This window comes from Anopheles stephensi, chromosome 2 (assembly GCF_013141755.1).
Source record: "Anopheles stephensi strain Indian chromosome 2, UCI_ANSTEP_V1.0, whole genome shotgun sequence".
In the NCBI taxonomy this organism is placed as follows: Eukaryota; Metazoa; Arthropoda; class Insecta; order Diptera; family Culicidae; genus Anopheles; species Anopheles stephensi.
Window position 1 is genome coordinate 72,895,839 of NC_050202.1, and position 18,820 is coordinate 72,914,658.

Below are 18,820 nucleotides of genomic sequence, written 5' to 3' on the forward strand. Positions count from 1 at the left end.
AGCATCCATATTTTCACAGCTCATATCTGACCTGTTTTTCAAAAAGTTTTATAAACACCATTGCCCCGACTGACATGACAGTATCGTGTAGTGGTTTGCTAGTATTTCAACAAACACTTAAGGCGGACCAGAAAATCTATGCACTGTAATTAGCTTTTTAAACAATGCCATTTGCGTGTTGATTACAAATAACACCGTATCGTCAACAGGCGTAGTTAATTAAAAACAATTAGCCCGAATAGGCCTCAGTCAGCTTTTCGATCGATCCAGCTCGCCTCGCCTAGTATTGCTTCAAGCTAAAACACTATGGAAACATTCGGCAAGGCCCTAGGTTGACGAGAAACATGGCGAACGGGAAGACGAAAAGCAGACGCGGATGACGGCCGGGTCACCGTTTGGTGGGCGTTAATTTTCATCTCGGCCTAAAACAATCGTTTGGCCCGAAATGGGCGCGATACATTGATTAGTGGAATTGGGTGGCAGTCGTTTGAAGTCGCTAATTAAGGGTACTCGGTAGTTAATCGCCTTACCCGTAGGCGTTTAATAAAAGGGCTCTCGAGGGAGCCGGGACCATCGATTGTGTGCGTAAGATCGGCGCTTTTGTTTTGGTGCAGAGAGAAAATAGGAGAAGATAGGGACTTTTTGGATGTGGAATCGATGGTCTTTAAACGCTGCTTTAGTATTTTTATTTAAAATATTTAAAGATTTATGTCGTAAATTTCGGGTTTTTTATTGTTTGGTTATCTATTTCATGATTTTATTCAAAAAATCGCTCCTACCAATTGCTGAGACGCCTGGTTGTTTGCTGTCTTGATGGAGACGCCTGGTGGATTGTAAGCTTCAGCTGGTACTTTTTTAATTACATTGAATAAAGAAAATTTACAGCAAATAAAATCAAACTCTGCGCCTACATGATATTTTTCAACAGAAAATACAGGATAAAAACAAATTCTCGCTCCAAACAATACCAGTATTTGCAAATCCCTAGCACAAACACAGTCACGGTTGCACCGTTGCTTCATGTAACGACATAAACAAGTTTAAGGTGGACCGGTTTTTATCGGTGCTATCGTTATAAATTATCCCGCTGACCCTCATGCACTTGCTCATGCCACCGGGGCAATGCAGAATGCAAAATTGTTGCTCCCGTACCATCGGCTCATTTCGCAACATGTCGATCCACCTTACCGGAGGACCTGCTATAACCCATACTCACACACACACACACATACACCGGAGCGGGAAGTAACTATTTCAAATCGTTCTACGTCCGTGTTGATTGCGATCCGAACCGTTACACTGCCGGGGTTTCCCACCAACAAGGCAGCAGCGTGTATGATGGCCACCGCTTTCTAAGCCCGGTTAGCGCGTACATTGGTACGCGAAAAGGGAAGCATTTTAAAATTTATGGTAGCACCGTGTAGCACCAGCTCGTTGATTCGCAATCAAATCCCTGGTTGAGTTTTCTGCCATGCCACCGGTGGGTTGCACCGGCGGGAGTTGCCGCAGATCCCATTTACGAGGTACATCGTGCATACTATTCTCACGCCCAAAAGCCGGCCAACGACATGTGTGCGTGTGTATGTGTGTAAGAACGATTGCGTTGTGCCGCGAAATAGGCGAGGAGTGCACGTACTGCGTTTTCATTACCATAAATAAAACCCGATTCCACGACCTCGCGTACAGCATCGATCGCGGTATGGTAAAAGTTCAATAATAGACGCGTTGGTGGTTGGCACGATGCTGGTGCAAGGTGCATGGAGCCGACACGACACAGAAGAAGACGACTGCAAAAAAAAACAATCGTACTACATTTGTGACCAGACCCACACACGGTTGGCAGCTTCGTTCGTGCAGGGTCAATTTATTGAAACTATCGGAAACGGTGCCCGGCACGGAATGCACGGTTCACTTCCGACGACGGACGGCGGAAAGTCGCGATGAAGCCGATCGGAAGCGCGCGTTCGTTGAGAGGGAAAATTGTGCAGCTTATCGTCTGGAAACGTGCACGGCGTACGGTTGACGACCATGTTTCTATTCCGTAATCGCCATCGGCATGTCGTAGAAGTGAACTTTGGTATATGTTTCCTGCAGCACCTTACGCATTTCCTTCGAATGTTCCCAATCGCGTGTTTCACAGATCACTTTCACCTGAAAATATGTAGTTTGGGATGGCAAAAGATGGTAGATTGTTAGCATTGTCGGACATAAATGAGGCGTATTGAAAACATGTGCAGAAACACATTGAGTCTGTAAAGTCTGAAAGTATCAATAAGGATTTGAACTGTTATGATAATATTATATGTTATTATAGAAACGAATTAGCTTAAGAATGCATGTTAAAGGAATACAAAAAAATAACTCCACTAGAAATTTAAACCACCATCAAGCTTCCTTACAAATGACAGAGAGAATAGAGAGAGAAGTGACGAGAGATAGAGAGATATATAGAGAGAGAGAAAAAGGAGAGAAATAGAGAGAGAGAGAAAGACAGGCAGAAGAAATTCTCACTATGAAATGAAAACAGCCTACTGCGAGGATTACACTAGAATACTTGAACTAGGCCTCTCCGAGCAGGCCTCTTCGAGCAGGCCTCTTGCAATAAACACCATCGAGTTAGCCCCTTGGACTAGGCTAGAATAGGCCCATTACTCTTAATCTTTATCATCCAGCGATAAAACCATTAGCTACTCGCAAGTGTGCTAGTTAATGCGATTTTAAACGTTATACAATTTCCCTATCCATTCCAATCGTTGGCACAGCTCAACGTAACTGCAAACCCGGTTCCGGTGCACCGTGCAAAAGAAATGCAAAGTACACTCATTCAATCAACATTTGCAAAACTAGTTTGTCGACGCTAGTCGACGCACCGGCCCCCCCCGGTTTACGGTTTACCACCAGCACATAAACAGAACTGCCACCCAAAAGCGGGTTTTTGCTAAAAGCGAACGCAAAACCCCACCGAAGTGTGCGCTAATCAACGCAATCAAAAACCGACCGCACCGACATCAGAGAAAACATGAAATCCAATCATCCGGACCCGAAACCCTGGGACGCCCGGTCCGGGATGCCCGACGCAAAACCTTTTCCACGCTAATGAAGCGTACCCTTGCCGAAAGGTAAATATTAGACGCGAGTGAAGTACTTCCCGCTGGTTGACCACGAACGCCAAGCACAAACAAACCGGTAACCGTCTGCGGGTCGTGCCGTCGTTACGCTCGACCACGCATGGTCATTGACCGTAAATTAAATCATAACGAGCGAGGTTCCCGTGTTTCCGTCATTGCCACCGCGTCAGCCTGGAGACTGGACTTTCTGCCTGTTTGCTGTCAACGCAAAATTTGGCTCATGGCGGTCGGGTGAGCTTTTTTTTTTCGCTCGCGGTGGAAAGTTTCCAGCAAGCACACGAGCCCCCACCAAGCGTTACGTTGGAGCGTAGTAAACGTCACCCGTGTCTAACGAGGCACAAAGATGTCCAACTCACAGTGAGCCCCTACAGAACGGTAGAACCACAAAACAATGCATCCCTGAAACGCTGCTAGAAAATAGAAGAAAAAAACGACCAACAAAAAAAAAACACATGGCGTCTGCCGTTTGTGTCCGCTTACCTCAACATGGTGAATATCGCGAATGAAGGCACGTTCGTGCATTATATCCTTGATGGAAACGCCCAAACTGGCCAGCAGATTGCACAGCTTAGCAACTCCACCCGGTCCATCGCTTACGGTGACGGTGAATCTGTAGCGCAGTGTCCCGATTCCGAACCAAACGTACCCGTACGGGCAGCAACCGTGCCCATTAGACCAGCCGGCATGCAAATGCAAAGACACGAGAGAGGGAGAGAGAGAGCACAGGCAATTGCCATCAGGCGTCAGCCGCATGTTATGTCATTATGAAGCCGAGTCGGTAGGTTCCGAAGCTACAAAGCATTACCTCTGCAGGCGTCCCTCGGCGGCCATACCGCGCTCCAGACACTTGCCAAACATGGTCGTATCGATATTGCCTCCGCAAATTAGCAGCACCACTCTACCGGAAACGAGCGGATCGAGAAGAATGCAACCGGATGATCAGTGATGGGAGGAATGAGAAGCGTGCTCCATTCCTGAAACTCCGCTAAAACAGCATAGAACTCCACTGCTGCTGCCACACACACACACTCACCTTTTGCCGATGAACTCATTCAAATGACCGGCCATGATGGCCGCCAGCCCGGCAGCGCCCGCTCCTTCGACGACGCACTTTTCCAGCTCAACAAGTCGCAAAATAGCGAGTGCAATCCATTCCTCCTTAACGACGACCATTTTGTCCAGCAGCGGTACGGTCGTGGCGTAAGCATTGTACCCAACCTGTGGCACCGCCAACCCGTCCGCCAGCGTTTCCTGGTTCGCCACAAACACCGGACCCTTGTTTTCGAGCGCTCGCGTAAAACTGGGACACTTCTCCGACTCGACACCCTGCGAAGGACGGGACAGCGCAAGTTATTTGACACCGATTTCATTAGAATTCGTTAAAATCCTTCCACCAGCAAAATCGGTGCTTCGGTGCAATGGCACGAGCATTATCTCCTGACAACATAACTCCATTGCCTTCAACGCCGAGCCACACACACACACACTTACGATGATTTTGGTATTTGGGCTTAAATTTTTGATGGCCGTCGCGACGCCAGCTATCAATCCACCGCCACCGACCGGTACGACGACCGCATCAATATCGCTGACCTGCTCGATGATCTCCAGCCCGATCGTACCCTGGCCGGACATGATGTGCGGATGGTCGTACCCGTTGATATAGGTAAGCCCCCGGTCGTGACCCATTTTCAGTGCAATCCGCTTTGCCTCGCCCATGTCCGCACCCTACCGATCGACGCCGTTTTCCCCCGGCGAGAACATGAAGCATTCGGAAAAAAACCGGCACAAAAAGTGTTGGTAAAGAATTTAGCAATCAAAACAATGTTAGCCTCTCCCGTGCGAAGGAGGACGGTGCTAAACATACCTGTACAACGACATTAGCATGATAGTTACGGCATTTCTGAATTTTCATCAGCGATGCCTTCAGTGGCATCACGACCGTCACCGGGATGCCGAGCTTCCAGCCGTGATAGGACAGGCCCTACCATTACGGGTCGGTGTTTTCCGGATAGATGAGCGGTTGTTTTTTTGTTGTTGCAGCATGTGCCAGCACCCCATCGAGAACAGTCATGGTGGCCATGATGATAGAACATTAAACCAGCGAGAAGTAAAAGAAGAACAACAAACAAGTGAGTAACTTTAAAACACCTTTCCCGTTTGCAGGGATGCTGGGTGTCGTCTCTTGGCGGGACCCATGGAGTGGATGTCGACAAAATCTGGGCTGCCTGCACGAGCGATTCCAGCACCAATGTATGTCGTACACCCTGGGGACATTAATACACGTGGCGAAAGCACGGTTGTCCTACCAGCCGATTGTCCCCATAGTCGGCCTCAGAATGTATGTGAATGTTTGCGTTTTTTCACCTAAAAACCTTGACGATAGGCAAACGGGGAACGCTACGGTGATCCCTGGTGCCAGCATAATCGTACCTGTGCATGATTCCCAAGGGAGGCCGAGATAACGCCCGTTTTTTTCTGCTCGTCCGATAGCATTAGCAGCGCGTACCGGGCGCCACGCTCCTTGAAGCTGCCGGTGAACTGCAGGAATTCCTTCTTCAGGTAGATGTCCATGTCGATCAGGTCGGAGAAGTGCGATTTCTGAGCCCAGGGCATATGCAAAACAAACCAACATGGACAACGTATAAAAATGCAAAATTTCAACCAGCCCGGGCCCGGCCGTCTCACGTACCACACACGGCGTCAGCTCGACACCTTTCCTGATTTTGAACGCCGCCGACGTTACGTCCTGGAAGGTGATTATCTGCGGATTGTCCGCATTGCAGAACGGATCGACGACTTCCGGCTCGGTGGAGGTGCTGGTGTTGGTGTTCTTGTTGTCGGCGGACACACCCTTCGCGTTGCCGTGTCCGTTCTGAGCCGCCGGTTCTACCGGTGGCCGGGCTGTCAGCTTCATGGAAGCCATTTGCGACGTTACGGATGACACTTGCATCGTGACAGATTAATCTACGGTGACAGTTAAATCATACCTACAATTAACAACGCAGCGCGACTGGCGAACGTTCCGGCACAAAGCCAAAAGCCCCGCCCCGGATCTTATAATGGCGTGTGCAGTCGACTTGTCAGCCCTTGTGAAGCATGACAGTGATAAAGGTTGTCATAAAAAATTAATCCACACACAACAAACATTGGCCAGCCCGAGCCCAAGCTACACAGTGCTACACGGTGGGCAAATTGTAAAAAGAAACTCCATACCTCCACACCTGGCCGCAGGCCGTGGAGCGATCGAGACGAGCTCGAATTGGTTCTGGTCGGTGTTGCACGCAGAACACAACGCGGATGGTCACACCATCACCAGCAGCAGGTAAAATATTAATATTCCCAAAATGTTTCCCCCAGTCGCTGTTTGCTACAGTTTTTCAAACGCCGACTGACGTGATGGTCTCCTCCGGATGGGGAGACAGATTATAATGGGTCCCAGTTGGAATGCCGCGAAAGCTCACGGGAGTACGTTGATGAGTTTGGTAATTTTAAAACCAACCGTTGTAATGGGACCCCGGACAGTCTTTATCTGCATCACCCGAGCCCGCAATTATAACCGAATCATGTGTTTACAATCGATTTCTGTGAAAAGCGGCTTCAGTTTCAGGGGCGGACCACCACAATTTCGCAGTGCGCCGTAGAATCAGTGAAAACCATTTAATTATTAATAATAAAAACACAGATTCGATGGAAAAGATTTTTCACGCTCCACCGAACCGGGGGTTCGTACTTCAAACGAGCTTACGGGAGCTATCACGTGATCACCTATCACGTACCAACTGCCAACGTTGGGAGAGATTATTAATTTGTGCCACGCTATAAACTATTGCCATTTTTTGTTATTTGCGAGAAGAATATTAAATATTAAGCAAACAGAAAGGCTTGCAAAGTTCATCTAAATTCCACACCAGACGGCACAACGCACACACACGGTGGCTGCATAGTTTGCGTGCGTTGAAAATCATGTGCTCAAATATTTGGAAATGCAAGCACGAATTTAAATGCAATTTCTACACTATCCGCGGGTTGTATCACATCGTGTTCATACACTTTCGGGCACATTCCGTTCCTTCCCGACAGTCTATTAGCGATGATTTTTCGATGCATTTGCGCAGGGTTTATCGAAACACTCGACTGCTGATACGTATTTGCCTGCCATCGTTCCTTTCTCCGGATGTGCACTTTGTGAAACATTTATCGAGCGATCGAAGCTGGATCGCTAGCACTGGATCACATAAAAACACAGCACAGTTGGCTACTTCTTCCACTGCGAACGGTTAGAGGTTCGCTTTTGGAATAAAACATTCCGTTCTGTATTATTTCAAATATATTCTATTTCGTGACGATTTCACTCGGCCACTCAGCTTCTCGAAGGAGAGCACTTGTCAAACACTCTTCTAAAAATCGGCGAATCACCACGGAACGCACCCTGCTCGAAACGGCTCTTCAGCAACGAAATTGGCACACACCACTTGCAGCCAAGGATTCACACACAATTCGTTCACTTCGCACGCGTTCTGATCGCTTTTTATACTGAAATCCCCCAACCCCATTCTCACTCACTCACTCGTGGCATCATCATTGACGTAACCACACGGGCGAAGCGTCCAATTATTCTTGGCTCCATGAAATATCGAACCTGCGTTCGATTATCGTTCATACGCGAATAGTTCTTCGCCACTTTGCATCGCCGAAGAATGGGAGCAAGCGACCGCGTATCTAACCATGTACCGATGCCTTTTCGAGAAGTTGTCCCAGAAACACTCACAACAGAAGCTTGCGCTTTTTTAAAAATGCACCTTTATCCGGATTCTATAAATAACACTCCAAGAACCGGGCACTCTTCAGGGACACTTGCTCCGAAAAACCCTCTTTATCAAATCACACCCCTCAAGAGCTCATTACCTTGGCAATTAATTCAACCGCACTAATAAGCTTCTCACCCACCAGACAGCACTCCACCACAGCGACTGACCGCCCGCGTGGCCTTCCCCTAATGAACAATCAGCTGCTCAAGGGTGTCAAAATTCATCACTTTTACACCACGCTCGCCAACGCATCCCAGTCTCAGCTGATAAAGCGTCGTCGTCCGCTTCCTGGTTGCAGTGCGCCTGCAACGGGTGCAACGGTGAAGTGTGTCTAGCCAGTATTCATTATCGCTGTGGCATAGCGCTGTACCGGTTCGGTTACGCTGAACTTTGGTGCCTGTGGTACACGGTTCCACCAGGATTCCTTATCGTAACGGTCAAAGCCCAATGGTCCGTGAAGGTGATGGTACGGTGCTGATCAATCTCGGCTGCCTGGAACACTTTCGTACTATTATTACTCATTGTTTGTGCTGTGATTCTCGGACGGTGTTGGGCTTATCGGGATTGTCCCAGCTTCTTCAAACACTGGAAGAATGAAAGTATCTGGAGTTGGTTTTTACAATAAGCAAACCCCCAAAATACTCAATGTGGTCAATCGAACCAAATTTTATACCGTGCCATCTGTGTTGAGCATCACTCACAACTTCATGCTCCTTATCATTTACAATCGTTTTATTTTACGAGCATCTACTCTCTCACTCTCTCTCTCTCTCTCTCTCTCTCTCTCTCTCGCTCCGCCATCAGTCGCCACACATCACAAACAGCCACTTCGCGCTTAGGTGTGAATTTTTCATCAAATATTTCTTCCTACGCCTGCCAAACCGTTGCTATCGGTCTGTTTGTTGGCAACGACTACTTTTGATGGCGCCTGTCCGTCTTTTGACGCTCTGCTCAAAACAGGCACCACTGCCACTAAGCCTGCTTCTTGAGCGAGTCGCGGGAGCATCTTAAGCAACTCGCCCATCTGTGCGTCACCCTGCTAATTTATTCATTCATCTTCAAACAAAAGCTAGTAGTGGCTGATCTTTTGGTTTACTTAAGCTCATGAATGTAATTTTATTCCTTGCGCTTTATTCCACCGAATAAAGTGGAAAGTCTTTCTTGCTTCTCACTCTCGTACTTAGTACACGCACACGCACCGCCAGCTGTAACGCAATAAAATAAGTTGAGCTGCAAACAAAAAAAAACAGAGTGAATAAAACATCGCGCCTCGCCTGTGAGCGGTGCAGAGCAGCGTAAATAAATAGTCACATCGCTTCGCATTCAAATCTCGTACTTATGGTACGCCGACTGTCTTAAAAGCATTACGACGGTCGGTTGCTGTTTTATGCTCTTTTGCTGCTTTTCAAATTTATTTTCTTCAGCCATCGCGGTGCTCGCACTGGTACGGGTTTTGCAGCGTGCGCTCTGTCAAAAGTAAACAAACATCTCGACATTATTCATACTCGGGTAAATAACGGTAGCCTCATTTTTTCTTTCTCGATTCGTCCTGTAAAGTTACGCTTGCAATCTTGCGGCAGCTTATCTGGAGGTCCTGCAAAGTGCAGCTGAAGTTACCCCTCGGTCTACAAAGTAGCCGTGTTTTAAGTCCACAGTGGGTCGCTAGTGACGGAAGCGTTGTTGATGTTTCGTGCTTGTAAACGTACGCATGATAAGTGGCATGCCGGGTACAGAACGACTCCTCCGGCTTCTGATAAGCGGAAACTTTTGCCCACAACATATCGCCGCATCATTTAATCAACCGATGCACCGGAGAGTCTCCATCGCTGCAAACGAGCACACTGAACTGCTTGAGTTCCTATAAAAAGCACATCCAATGCTTGCTGGCAAGAATAGTTTTCCAGCGATCCAGTGTGTGCCAACATGCATAGCAAGACATTAATCGTGATACTGCTCACCGTGTTTGTTATCTCCCAGTCGATGGGGAGTGAAGTTGTAAGTTGTTTGCTGCGTACAACCGTCGATTGGTGTATTCTGAACTTAGATTTGTTTTCCTTCCATCAACATCAAGAGTCCGGATCAGTTTAATGGTGTAGTGGCCGAACCGACCGAGATCGATACGGTCACGGGGCAACGGTGCTGCCCGAAGGTGATGAAACCGATCATACCCACCGCCAAACCAAAGATCAAATACATTGTAGTGCCACCGGAGAGTATAACGTGAAGCAAGTGGCCAGCAGTTACTACAAGCCGGAGCAGCCGCCAGAGTCGTTGGGTGTTCTTCAGCACTGCCAAGCATCGGTAATGCAACGCTGGAAAGCTTATAGAATGGAAAAATAAAACGAAAAAACCCCACTCGCACTCTATCTAAGCTTGCTGTCTGTTGCGTCGCTTTTCCGGGGCTGGATAAATCTTCCAACGTCAGATAACTGTTGTACGCGTGCGATGTCCCAGTTGTGCTAATATTTTTGATAATTTTCGGGACGATTTTCTCGTTCCCTGTCTTGCAATTCCGATACCGGCTAATTTCGGTCGTGCCCGAAACGTCGATCGTGTACGCCGTGCGAACCAGGCGTAGGGCGAATCGGATAATTTCATCTAATAATTGTGCATTTTATCATCGGTTTTAATCGCGCAGCTGTGTCAGTTCACAGCAAACAAAGCCGATGGTGGCTCCCGGGCGGCAAGTCCACGCCACAAGAACCGAATACCCGGAAAACTGACGATGCTCGACGATGCGACCCCAGCAGCAAGCACACAAAAGACACGCTGTGGGAAAGCCCACATTGTACGTGAAACAATCGTCCTCGTAGAAGAAAAGTGTGTCCTAGTCGGTGACTATCGACCGGTTCTGGGACAAGAAAGCACCCGAAACACACCGCACGGATACGATGGTGTGCCAGAGCTGCCCGAGTGCCTGTTCCGTGTGTCCCTTGTGTGTGTCGACCGATCTCGATTTTGGCAGGCAGAAGCATTCAAGAGGTCTTTCCCAGCAAGACAGCACAGCCATTGGGCGATGCTTGGGCGAGAGTTTTGGTTTTTTGCTCGCCTTCCCACCCAAGAGAAGCTATGTTGCTTGCACCAGTGTCCCGAAGAGGTCACAAGAAACTGATGCGATGCTTGCCATGGCTTGCACGGCTATCTTCGCCAGCACCATGCACCTACCGTACGCTTCCGTACCGCAGCCCGGTTGACCAGCAGCCTTTCAGGCAGGCCACTATCTTTGATGCCGTGGTACCGTGCTCGTGTTTGCCATTCCCGGACGCTTCCGTTCTGGAACGTGCGGCACTTTTCTAGAGGCTAGAAATCAAAACGATTCCTCGTGTCGTTCGTTCGGTCCTCTCGGTGCGCCAAGGCGGAGGCAGAGATTAGTTTTTCACCCTTATAATGCTCGATAGTTCTGCATACCGTTCCTGTTTTGGTTCGTTTGGCCAAGAATGCATACCGAACAACACGGCAAACGGTGCGGCCGGCCGGTAGGGCGCTCAAAGGCTTTTTCATAATTTTTGTCACACATATACAGACACCAACGTCATAAGTGGTTGTACCGCAGCTACACCGACCCCGGAAGGAAATTTGGAAAACTGTCCGGTTAGGTGGTATACGGACGCACGCGGTACCGAGAAAAAGGCTGCGTAAATACCGAACCTCATCGTAGCGGATCGATCATATTTGCTTTGATACGTTCGGTTCGAAGTACTATGATGCTGATGAGGAATGTGCAAGAAGCAACAACAAAAAAGTAATAACAACACAACCATATTAATCGAACAAGACAACCATCGGCCCTGAGCCGATCGCTCTCGCTCCCTATCGCGGCACCTAGTGCACCAGTATCAACAACGGGCTTTAATCAATGATAATTGAAAGCACAATATTTACTCAGCCTCATCATTAATGCTTCATGCAGGTTACGGACGCATGGATTGGAGCAGGGGTACGGGTATGGAGGATTCATCTCATCGTTTGCTGATGATAACGATATTTTGGCAGCGATAACAATCACGCTGCTAACAGCCCTACAAATACGCGCGCGTATCATGTGGCTTGTCACTTTGGACATTGCTGGCGATCGTGCGTAATAGGGGAGGAAACATCTTTTTTTTCTGTGTGTGTGTGTGTGTGTGTGTGTGTGAAAATGTAAAATGGAATCAATCTCATTATCGTGCCAAGCGGGATGGTTTGTTTATGTATCGTTTCAATAGCTTATAAAATCCGTGGAGATAATCTTGCACCTAGAGTGCATATGGTTAATTAGAATTCCAAATAAAATACATAAATTTCGTTAAACTAACCATAAACCTTATTTTTGGTAAGAGGATTAATTTAAGAAAACTCGAGAAATCGCTTTTGCAGGAGAAGAAAAGCTAAGAAAATTTTGAAAAGGTGTGTTCTAATCGATTCGAAATTATTGACGCTTCTTGCAGATCGGTCGCGCGAAAATTAGGGAACCAGCTTCCATAAGTCCAATCTAGATTCAGAGATTTGAGGCTCTCATATGTAGCAGAAGCCCACTAAAAGAGCAAGTGAGGGGTACTAGGTCTCGTCATCAAGCACTTAACTGATGATGGCAACATCAGCAGCCCTGCTAACAAACGCTGAAGTCTTCCAAAACTTCACCTTTCTGGGGTCAAAACTCAGTACCAACAACAACATTGATGTTGAGCTAAGGGTTCCGGCTGTCACCCGGTCACATTACAGCCTGAAGGTTCTTCTCCACTCGAAATACCTTCCACGACGAACAAACCTGAGACTGTACTGAACATTCATAGTCTCAAAACTCACAGAGGCGTCTGAGCTATGGACTCGCGGAGAGATGCTCAGAAGGTTTTTGATCCCTAATTCTTGGAAGTTAGGAAGGGGGAAGGTTATGTTTTGAGAATGACACCGGACGACTTAGCCCGTAAAGTTCTTTTGGGCCATCCACACGAACAGAGGAGGCGTGGTAGGCCCAAATTGAGATCGAGTAATGGCGTTGTTGCGTCCGCCAGAACGGCCGGGACAATCAGTTGACAGACGACGGCATTAGACCGTGAGCGGTATCGAGGATTGTTGCAGGCCAGGCCATGACCACGTGGCGGTTGACCTGCCATTACTCGCTTCTTTGACCGAATTTTACACAAAGCAGCCTAGTCAGTCCTGCTTGCTCGAAGTAGGTTCAGCTTCAATTCAACAATAAATACTGATCCTTTAGCTCTTAGCAAGCGCTTACAATTTTCTTTTAACTTCATGAATTTATTGAACCAGGTCTTGAATGTCTAATGATTTCCATCAGCGTTACATAAAACAATTTAAATATTAGCTTTTCCGAAAAAAAATGGTCCATTAAAAACTCAAGCCGTGAACAAACTTTCGCATTTCCATGAATGCACAATGACGTGGCCCGGAATATCGTAGCCAACTGCTGCTCCCTGATGATGAATAACCCATTAAAATCGATCCAAACTTGGTGGATGAATGATTCGCTTCGGAATGTAAGAGCAGATTATCAGCTTCCGAATTAAAACAATGAAGCACAGAATTATCTTTTTAAACTCAAAAGTTATCTGACTCTAGAAGGACTTTAGACAGTAGATTATTCCAAAGAATGTTTGTTTTTCCTCTTCGTACGAGGCCAGAATCGACAACCGCAAAAAAAAAAAATCATCATCAAACTGTAATGCCATCGCAAATGAGGGAAATTGATTGTTTTCCATTGTGTGTATGTGCCCAGCAATCATAAGCCAAAAACCATCCCGTCCCGTCCAGCCGGTTGGACCTATCGAACTGGAGCTGGTGGTTCTTCAAATCATTTTCATTCGTGGCGCCTTTTTTTCACCACAATCAATACAAAAAACACACACACACACAGTTTCCATCCTCGTGCACTGCCTTCCTGAGGTCTCCGGATTTGCTGGCTGTGGTTTTGTATAAGGATTTTCCATTTGTGTCACGTTGAAAATGCGTCCTGCTGGCAGCCGGGATTATTATTATTTTTGTGTGACAACAGCAAACAAAAAAAAAAAAAAGAAGCCGGCCGCTCGCCCCAAAAGCCGATGCAATCGAAAGAGAATCATTTAATGTGCAAACAATCTCACGCGACCAAATGCTTCCACGCGGCGGCCGAATGGTGGACGCGCACAGTTGAAGAAAAAAAAATCTCGAAATCGAAAAACAGATGATGAACTGGTCCATTTCGAACGGTTGACTCACACAATACAGTATTGTGGATCATGGTTTTGAGAGAATTTGTTGTTGAGTTTCTTTTTCTTTTTGTTTGCTTCACCTGTTCGTCGTTGTGGATTTCGATTTGTATCATTAAACTTTCCCAAGGTGGCTATCGTACGAAACAGCGGGTCGAAAAAAACCTAGGTCCAGAATTGAAAGTTACTTCCTGTTATGGTTTTGCTCGCCCCTTCTTAAAATGCTGGATTGACAGTTAATGGTTCGCAGAAGTGTTTTACCTCAATCGACTTCGTGCTATTATTTAACGACAGTTTTTTCAGCAAGCGTTAACCGTTTTTTTCCTGGAAGGTTCACAGCACAATCACGTTGTTTTCTTGATAGAGAAAAATCCTCACCCTCTGTGGGGTATACAATTAAAATTGTTTATCACTATTCCTGTAATTAATCAATTAATAGGATCAAGGTGAAGAACGGAACGGAAGAAATGAAAACATTAAAAAAACCCACACTGTCAATACATGGGAAGTGCATGAGTAATCAATTATAGAGAAATACATCAATAGCACCAGTTTTTCCCTGAAACAGCTCAGCTGATTAACAATCGCAACGATTAAACATGATCCCCATTCCGTTCCGTTTTATTCTTTTATGTCTCATCTGCAATAGAAGCACCACGGTATGAAATTCTTCGCGAGAAACAATACGCTTGCATCAATATCGCGAAGCAAAACGGCGGTTCGCTGTGACGAACCGGCCCAGATCCCTTCCGGGGCTATCCATTTCATTATGATCCATGTTTTTGCTGCTAACACAATCATCTTCACGTCTGACTCGCATCACATCCGATTCGTTATGATGATGTTATTAGGCAGCCCGTCGTTGGACCACGCACACGGTTACGCAGAACGACCCATCTTCTGCCCTGATGGGAGAGTGTGTTGTGTGTGTGTGTGCTCTGCCAGCCCTTAAGGCCATCCTCCGTGTGCGCTGGTTTTCGAGCACAGTTTTCACAATTTCCCACACTCATTTTAACACGTCTTCTGGCTCTGCCCAACCAAGCGCTGCGTGAGATGAGTGCTGCGTTCAGGTCAGTTCATTCTCGAGCAGCGATGAGAGCGAGCGAGAGAGCTTGCTGGGGGAAGAAAAAAAAACTCTCAGAGCTCTTTTTTTTGACTGTGGTGAGTGACTAACTCAACCACACATCCGGTGAAGTCTGGATGCCGGTTTTCCTTCGTAAGGAAGCGAGCGCGTTTAATCATATTTCTTTCCAACCGTTATTGAATGGTTTTGACTGTCATTTGACCTTATCGGTTATCGGAACGGTACGGCACTGGTGAACCTTTGCATTCGATCTACCACTTACTGGCGAATCGAATAAGCAGGAATACGGGATTCACCAGCGTGCGAAGGAAAGCATTCGCTTAACAGAGATTTGTGTGGAAAAATACTTTTCCCGGCGTGTAACACTTTGCCCCACGAACGGAAGCTTACTAATAAAAACTTTCCTTCCCGTCACGAGCTATCGCGCACTTGTGTTCACCTTTCGAGCAGTCATACCGGAACGATTTAATTTCACCTCAGGTTCACCTAGTTCACCGACGTGTCCGATGACTGCCTAATTCCTTTTCAAACATTTCACAACTTAAACAACTAAACCGCTAACAATGTTAGCCGTTGGTGCTGATGTCGGGGACGCTAAAAGCTCTCTCGAACGCTCCCTTCCATCCAAGTGCACTCGTAATGCAAGGTGCACTATGAGAAGGGGTTTCGATTCGGTAGAAAGAACGTACACAAAGTTCTTCTTGCCCAACATGTTAAATTTACTGCTACTCTTTCAAATTCTCATCCTGTCCCGGCCCCTCCGCACGCTCCGTTGACCTTCGACAACCGAAGACATTCGATATTGGAGCATGTTTGTTAACTCAATTCGGTGCATTTCCCTGGCGTGCTTTGGACATCATAGCTGCTTCACGCCCATTCCACCGCCCATGCTCCTTATCCATGTTAGCTGGTACGTGCCAAGAGTGCAGCACGGGCAAAACTCAACACACACACACACACCCACCTCGCCGTGCCCTGCTTCCGGGCGCACGTTCGTCGCATAAATGTCGCCCCCTGTCCCGTGGCAAACTTTGCTGCCGAATGCTTTTAACGTTCCGAGCAAGTATGTCCGGGGTAACGCCCGCTGGGAATGCGGAAAACAATTGCGAACGGTCGGTGGCAGGCATCATTTTTCCCGGGATGGGAGGTGGACCGACGGACGGGACGTGGAGCAATCCACACGATGGCGCGCAATCCATTCGATCTTTTTGCGCAAACATCGACCACACGCTCACCTCTGGGGCCGGGTGATATACGGTGCCGCCTGTGACTTATGCGAACGATGACAACGATGACGGTAGTAAGAATACGGCCGGATTCCGACAGGATCTACAGCCACCCGGACCTCTGTTCGTGGGGTGGGGGGGATCTTCCAGCTTCCAGCAGGTTCTGCACCGTCTAAACGCAATGGAATTCTGTTTTGCAAGATGCAGGCAACTCAGGCCGTGTTTGTGTTCGCTCGCCGCACACAAACTTTCTTTTTGTGTGCATTGCAACGCGTGGTACATAATTCAGCCGATAGTCATCGTGTCATGCCCATGAGAGGTATGCACTAGCCGTAGCCTGTACATTAGAATTGGTATTTAAAAGCAAAGGGGGGGGGGGGGGGAAAGCCGTAAGGCAGGCACAGTTACATGATGGTGGGCGAGGTGAGGCCGTGTAGTAATCCCTTCAAACAATGAAATAAATACATTAATTGACCGACCCTACTAAAGCGTGTAGTAAATTTGCCCCAAAACCGTGATGGAACCCGCGGGATGTAAAATCAAACGATTTCACTATGGTGATTTACGGTGGTTTTTAGGCGGCAAGAATAACATGGTAATTTGCTGCCGGATTAAATCAACAACTGTCATGATGACGATAAAAACTCGATTAAAAACGGCTTTGTTTTTGAGACAGTTGTTTAAACTGGTTTTGTTTGATTGTGTAACAAACTACTCGGTCGGTGGATGTTTCATTTCTTTAAGTCAAAGGTATATAGCTTTGTAGCTTTACTAAGCCTTAAAACCAATAAAATCAAACTTTTACAGACTCCCTTGCGTTTGGTGAAATTTTAAAATTTTATCTACAAGTCCTATATCCTATCCTCCTAAGTCCTATAAGTTTATAAGTATAAATGATCTGTAGCCGGTAGAAAAATAAACATATTTATGAAGGATATTTGGATATTCTTCTATAAATTAACCCAAGCTTTAAAATAAGCGTATGACACAGAGCTCACTTACCAAAGGATCGATCAAACGTTCCAAACCCACAAGAGTGAGATTAGCGAGACATTGTACTCGAAAAGTTGTCCGAAACTTCAGGTCAAACATCACGACCACAACATCAAAGATATTGAAACAATCACAAGAGTTCAAGCTTCCTACGGGTCATGCTACAGCTCGAAGCAACTTCTTCATTCGATACACCCGTCGCGTAGAAACAAAGCTGTACTCATAATTGAGAAATGGGTTTTGTCACAAACCGATAAATAGCTCTTTGTCCCAATTGCTAACTGGCTATGCAATCTCAAAAAGTGTTTAGCTGTAATTGCTGACTTGCCTGACTTTCTTTTAACTATATCGGGATAATCGATTCGGGGCTCGAAACCTGGATCTGCCGTGTGAACTGCCGTCATCAGTACTGCCATTGTCACTGAGCCATCCCTATCCAACTAACGGCAGACATCATCAACAGGAATGGCTTAATTAAATCAATTTTATGTTGATTTATTGACTCATTCTTCGGACGTTTGTCTACATGCGTTTCTTAAAGTAATTCTATTTTTTTATATAAACGGAGAAGCTCACATAACATAGATACATTATAATCGAAAAATTCAGAGACTGCATTAAACGACATAAACAATAGTCCGATTACACAAAGCATGCAATAATTGTGCTTAGACCTGCTCAGACTTAGGATCTTGCTAATGTCGAAACATGTTGGACTACTCATACTCATACAAACAACATACTCAGATGTTAGGATCAATCAATAGTTTTGTCTAGAAGGTCAGATACCGAAAAGCTCTAGAATATTTTACGAAGAACTGACAGTGATTGGAGTCTTAGGAACAAACTCTCGGCTACGTACGATTGACGCGAGCTACCCTCTCTCTCCAAGGAAGTAGTCTTATCGCGTAGCGTGTGAGTTTTTGTTGAGTTGCTTCTACCCGTGCTTCTACCTATATTTCTGCAATTAAATTTAGTTATTGCACCTGATAATGAAGTATGTAAGTAGGTGTGCTTAATCTCCTTCTAGAACACGATAATCCTCCATCTCGTCAAGAGGTCCTCATTTTTCGCTTCCTTTTATTGCGTCAAGCACTGCACGTTTGCTCCTGATGAAGAATTTTTTTTGAATATTTCAATTTCTTCTTCACAAAAGCTTGAGTAAAGCAAAATACTTACATTAAATAATTTGGTTCGCTTTTCAATGGTTCCATTACTCGCCCGACGTATGGCTCAATAAAGTCATTTCCGTTCTCGTTCCGCAACGCAATTGAATGGCATTCAAAACATGACGATAATCGCAGCTTTTCCTAACCACAACCAACCTTCACATGCTCGCCACATATTACAAGCCGATTGAGACGCACACCGGAACGGAATTCAGTCGAAGTCGATA

At 46.5% G+C, this 18,820-nt stretch overlaps 1 protein-coding gene across 2 annotated transcripts; it reads right to left on the minus strand.

Annotated features, from left to right (window-relative positions):
* Window positions 1–1,809: 1,809 nt before the first annotated feature.
* Window positions 1,810–8,267, minus strand: LOC118507153 (L-threonine ammonia-lyase). Of its 2 annotated transcripts, none has more exons than XM_036045191.1 (9): window positions 8,037–8,267; window positions 5,821–6,095; window positions 5,562–5,729; window positions 4,996–5,112; window positions 4,620–4,856; window positions 4,162–4,454; window positions 3,934–4,026; window positions 3,609–3,738; window positions 1,810–2,151 (listed from the first exon to the last, which is right to left on the minus strand). In XM_036045191.1, the coding sequence occupies exons 2-9, from the start codon at window positions 6,079–6,081 to the stop codon at window positions 2,035–2,037; spliced, it is 1,416 nt and encodes a 471-aa protein (XP_035901084.1). In that variant the 5' UTR covers window positions 6,082–6,095; window positions 8,037–8,267; the 3' UTR covers window positions 1,810–2,034. The 2 variants fall into 2 exon arrangements, with proteins under 2 accessions (XP_035901084.1, XP_035901082.1); XM_036045189.1 differs by lacking the exon at window positions 8,037–8,267 and adding an exon at window positions 7,560–7,667.
* Between the last annotated feature and the right edge of the window lie 10,553 nt (window positions 8,268–18,820).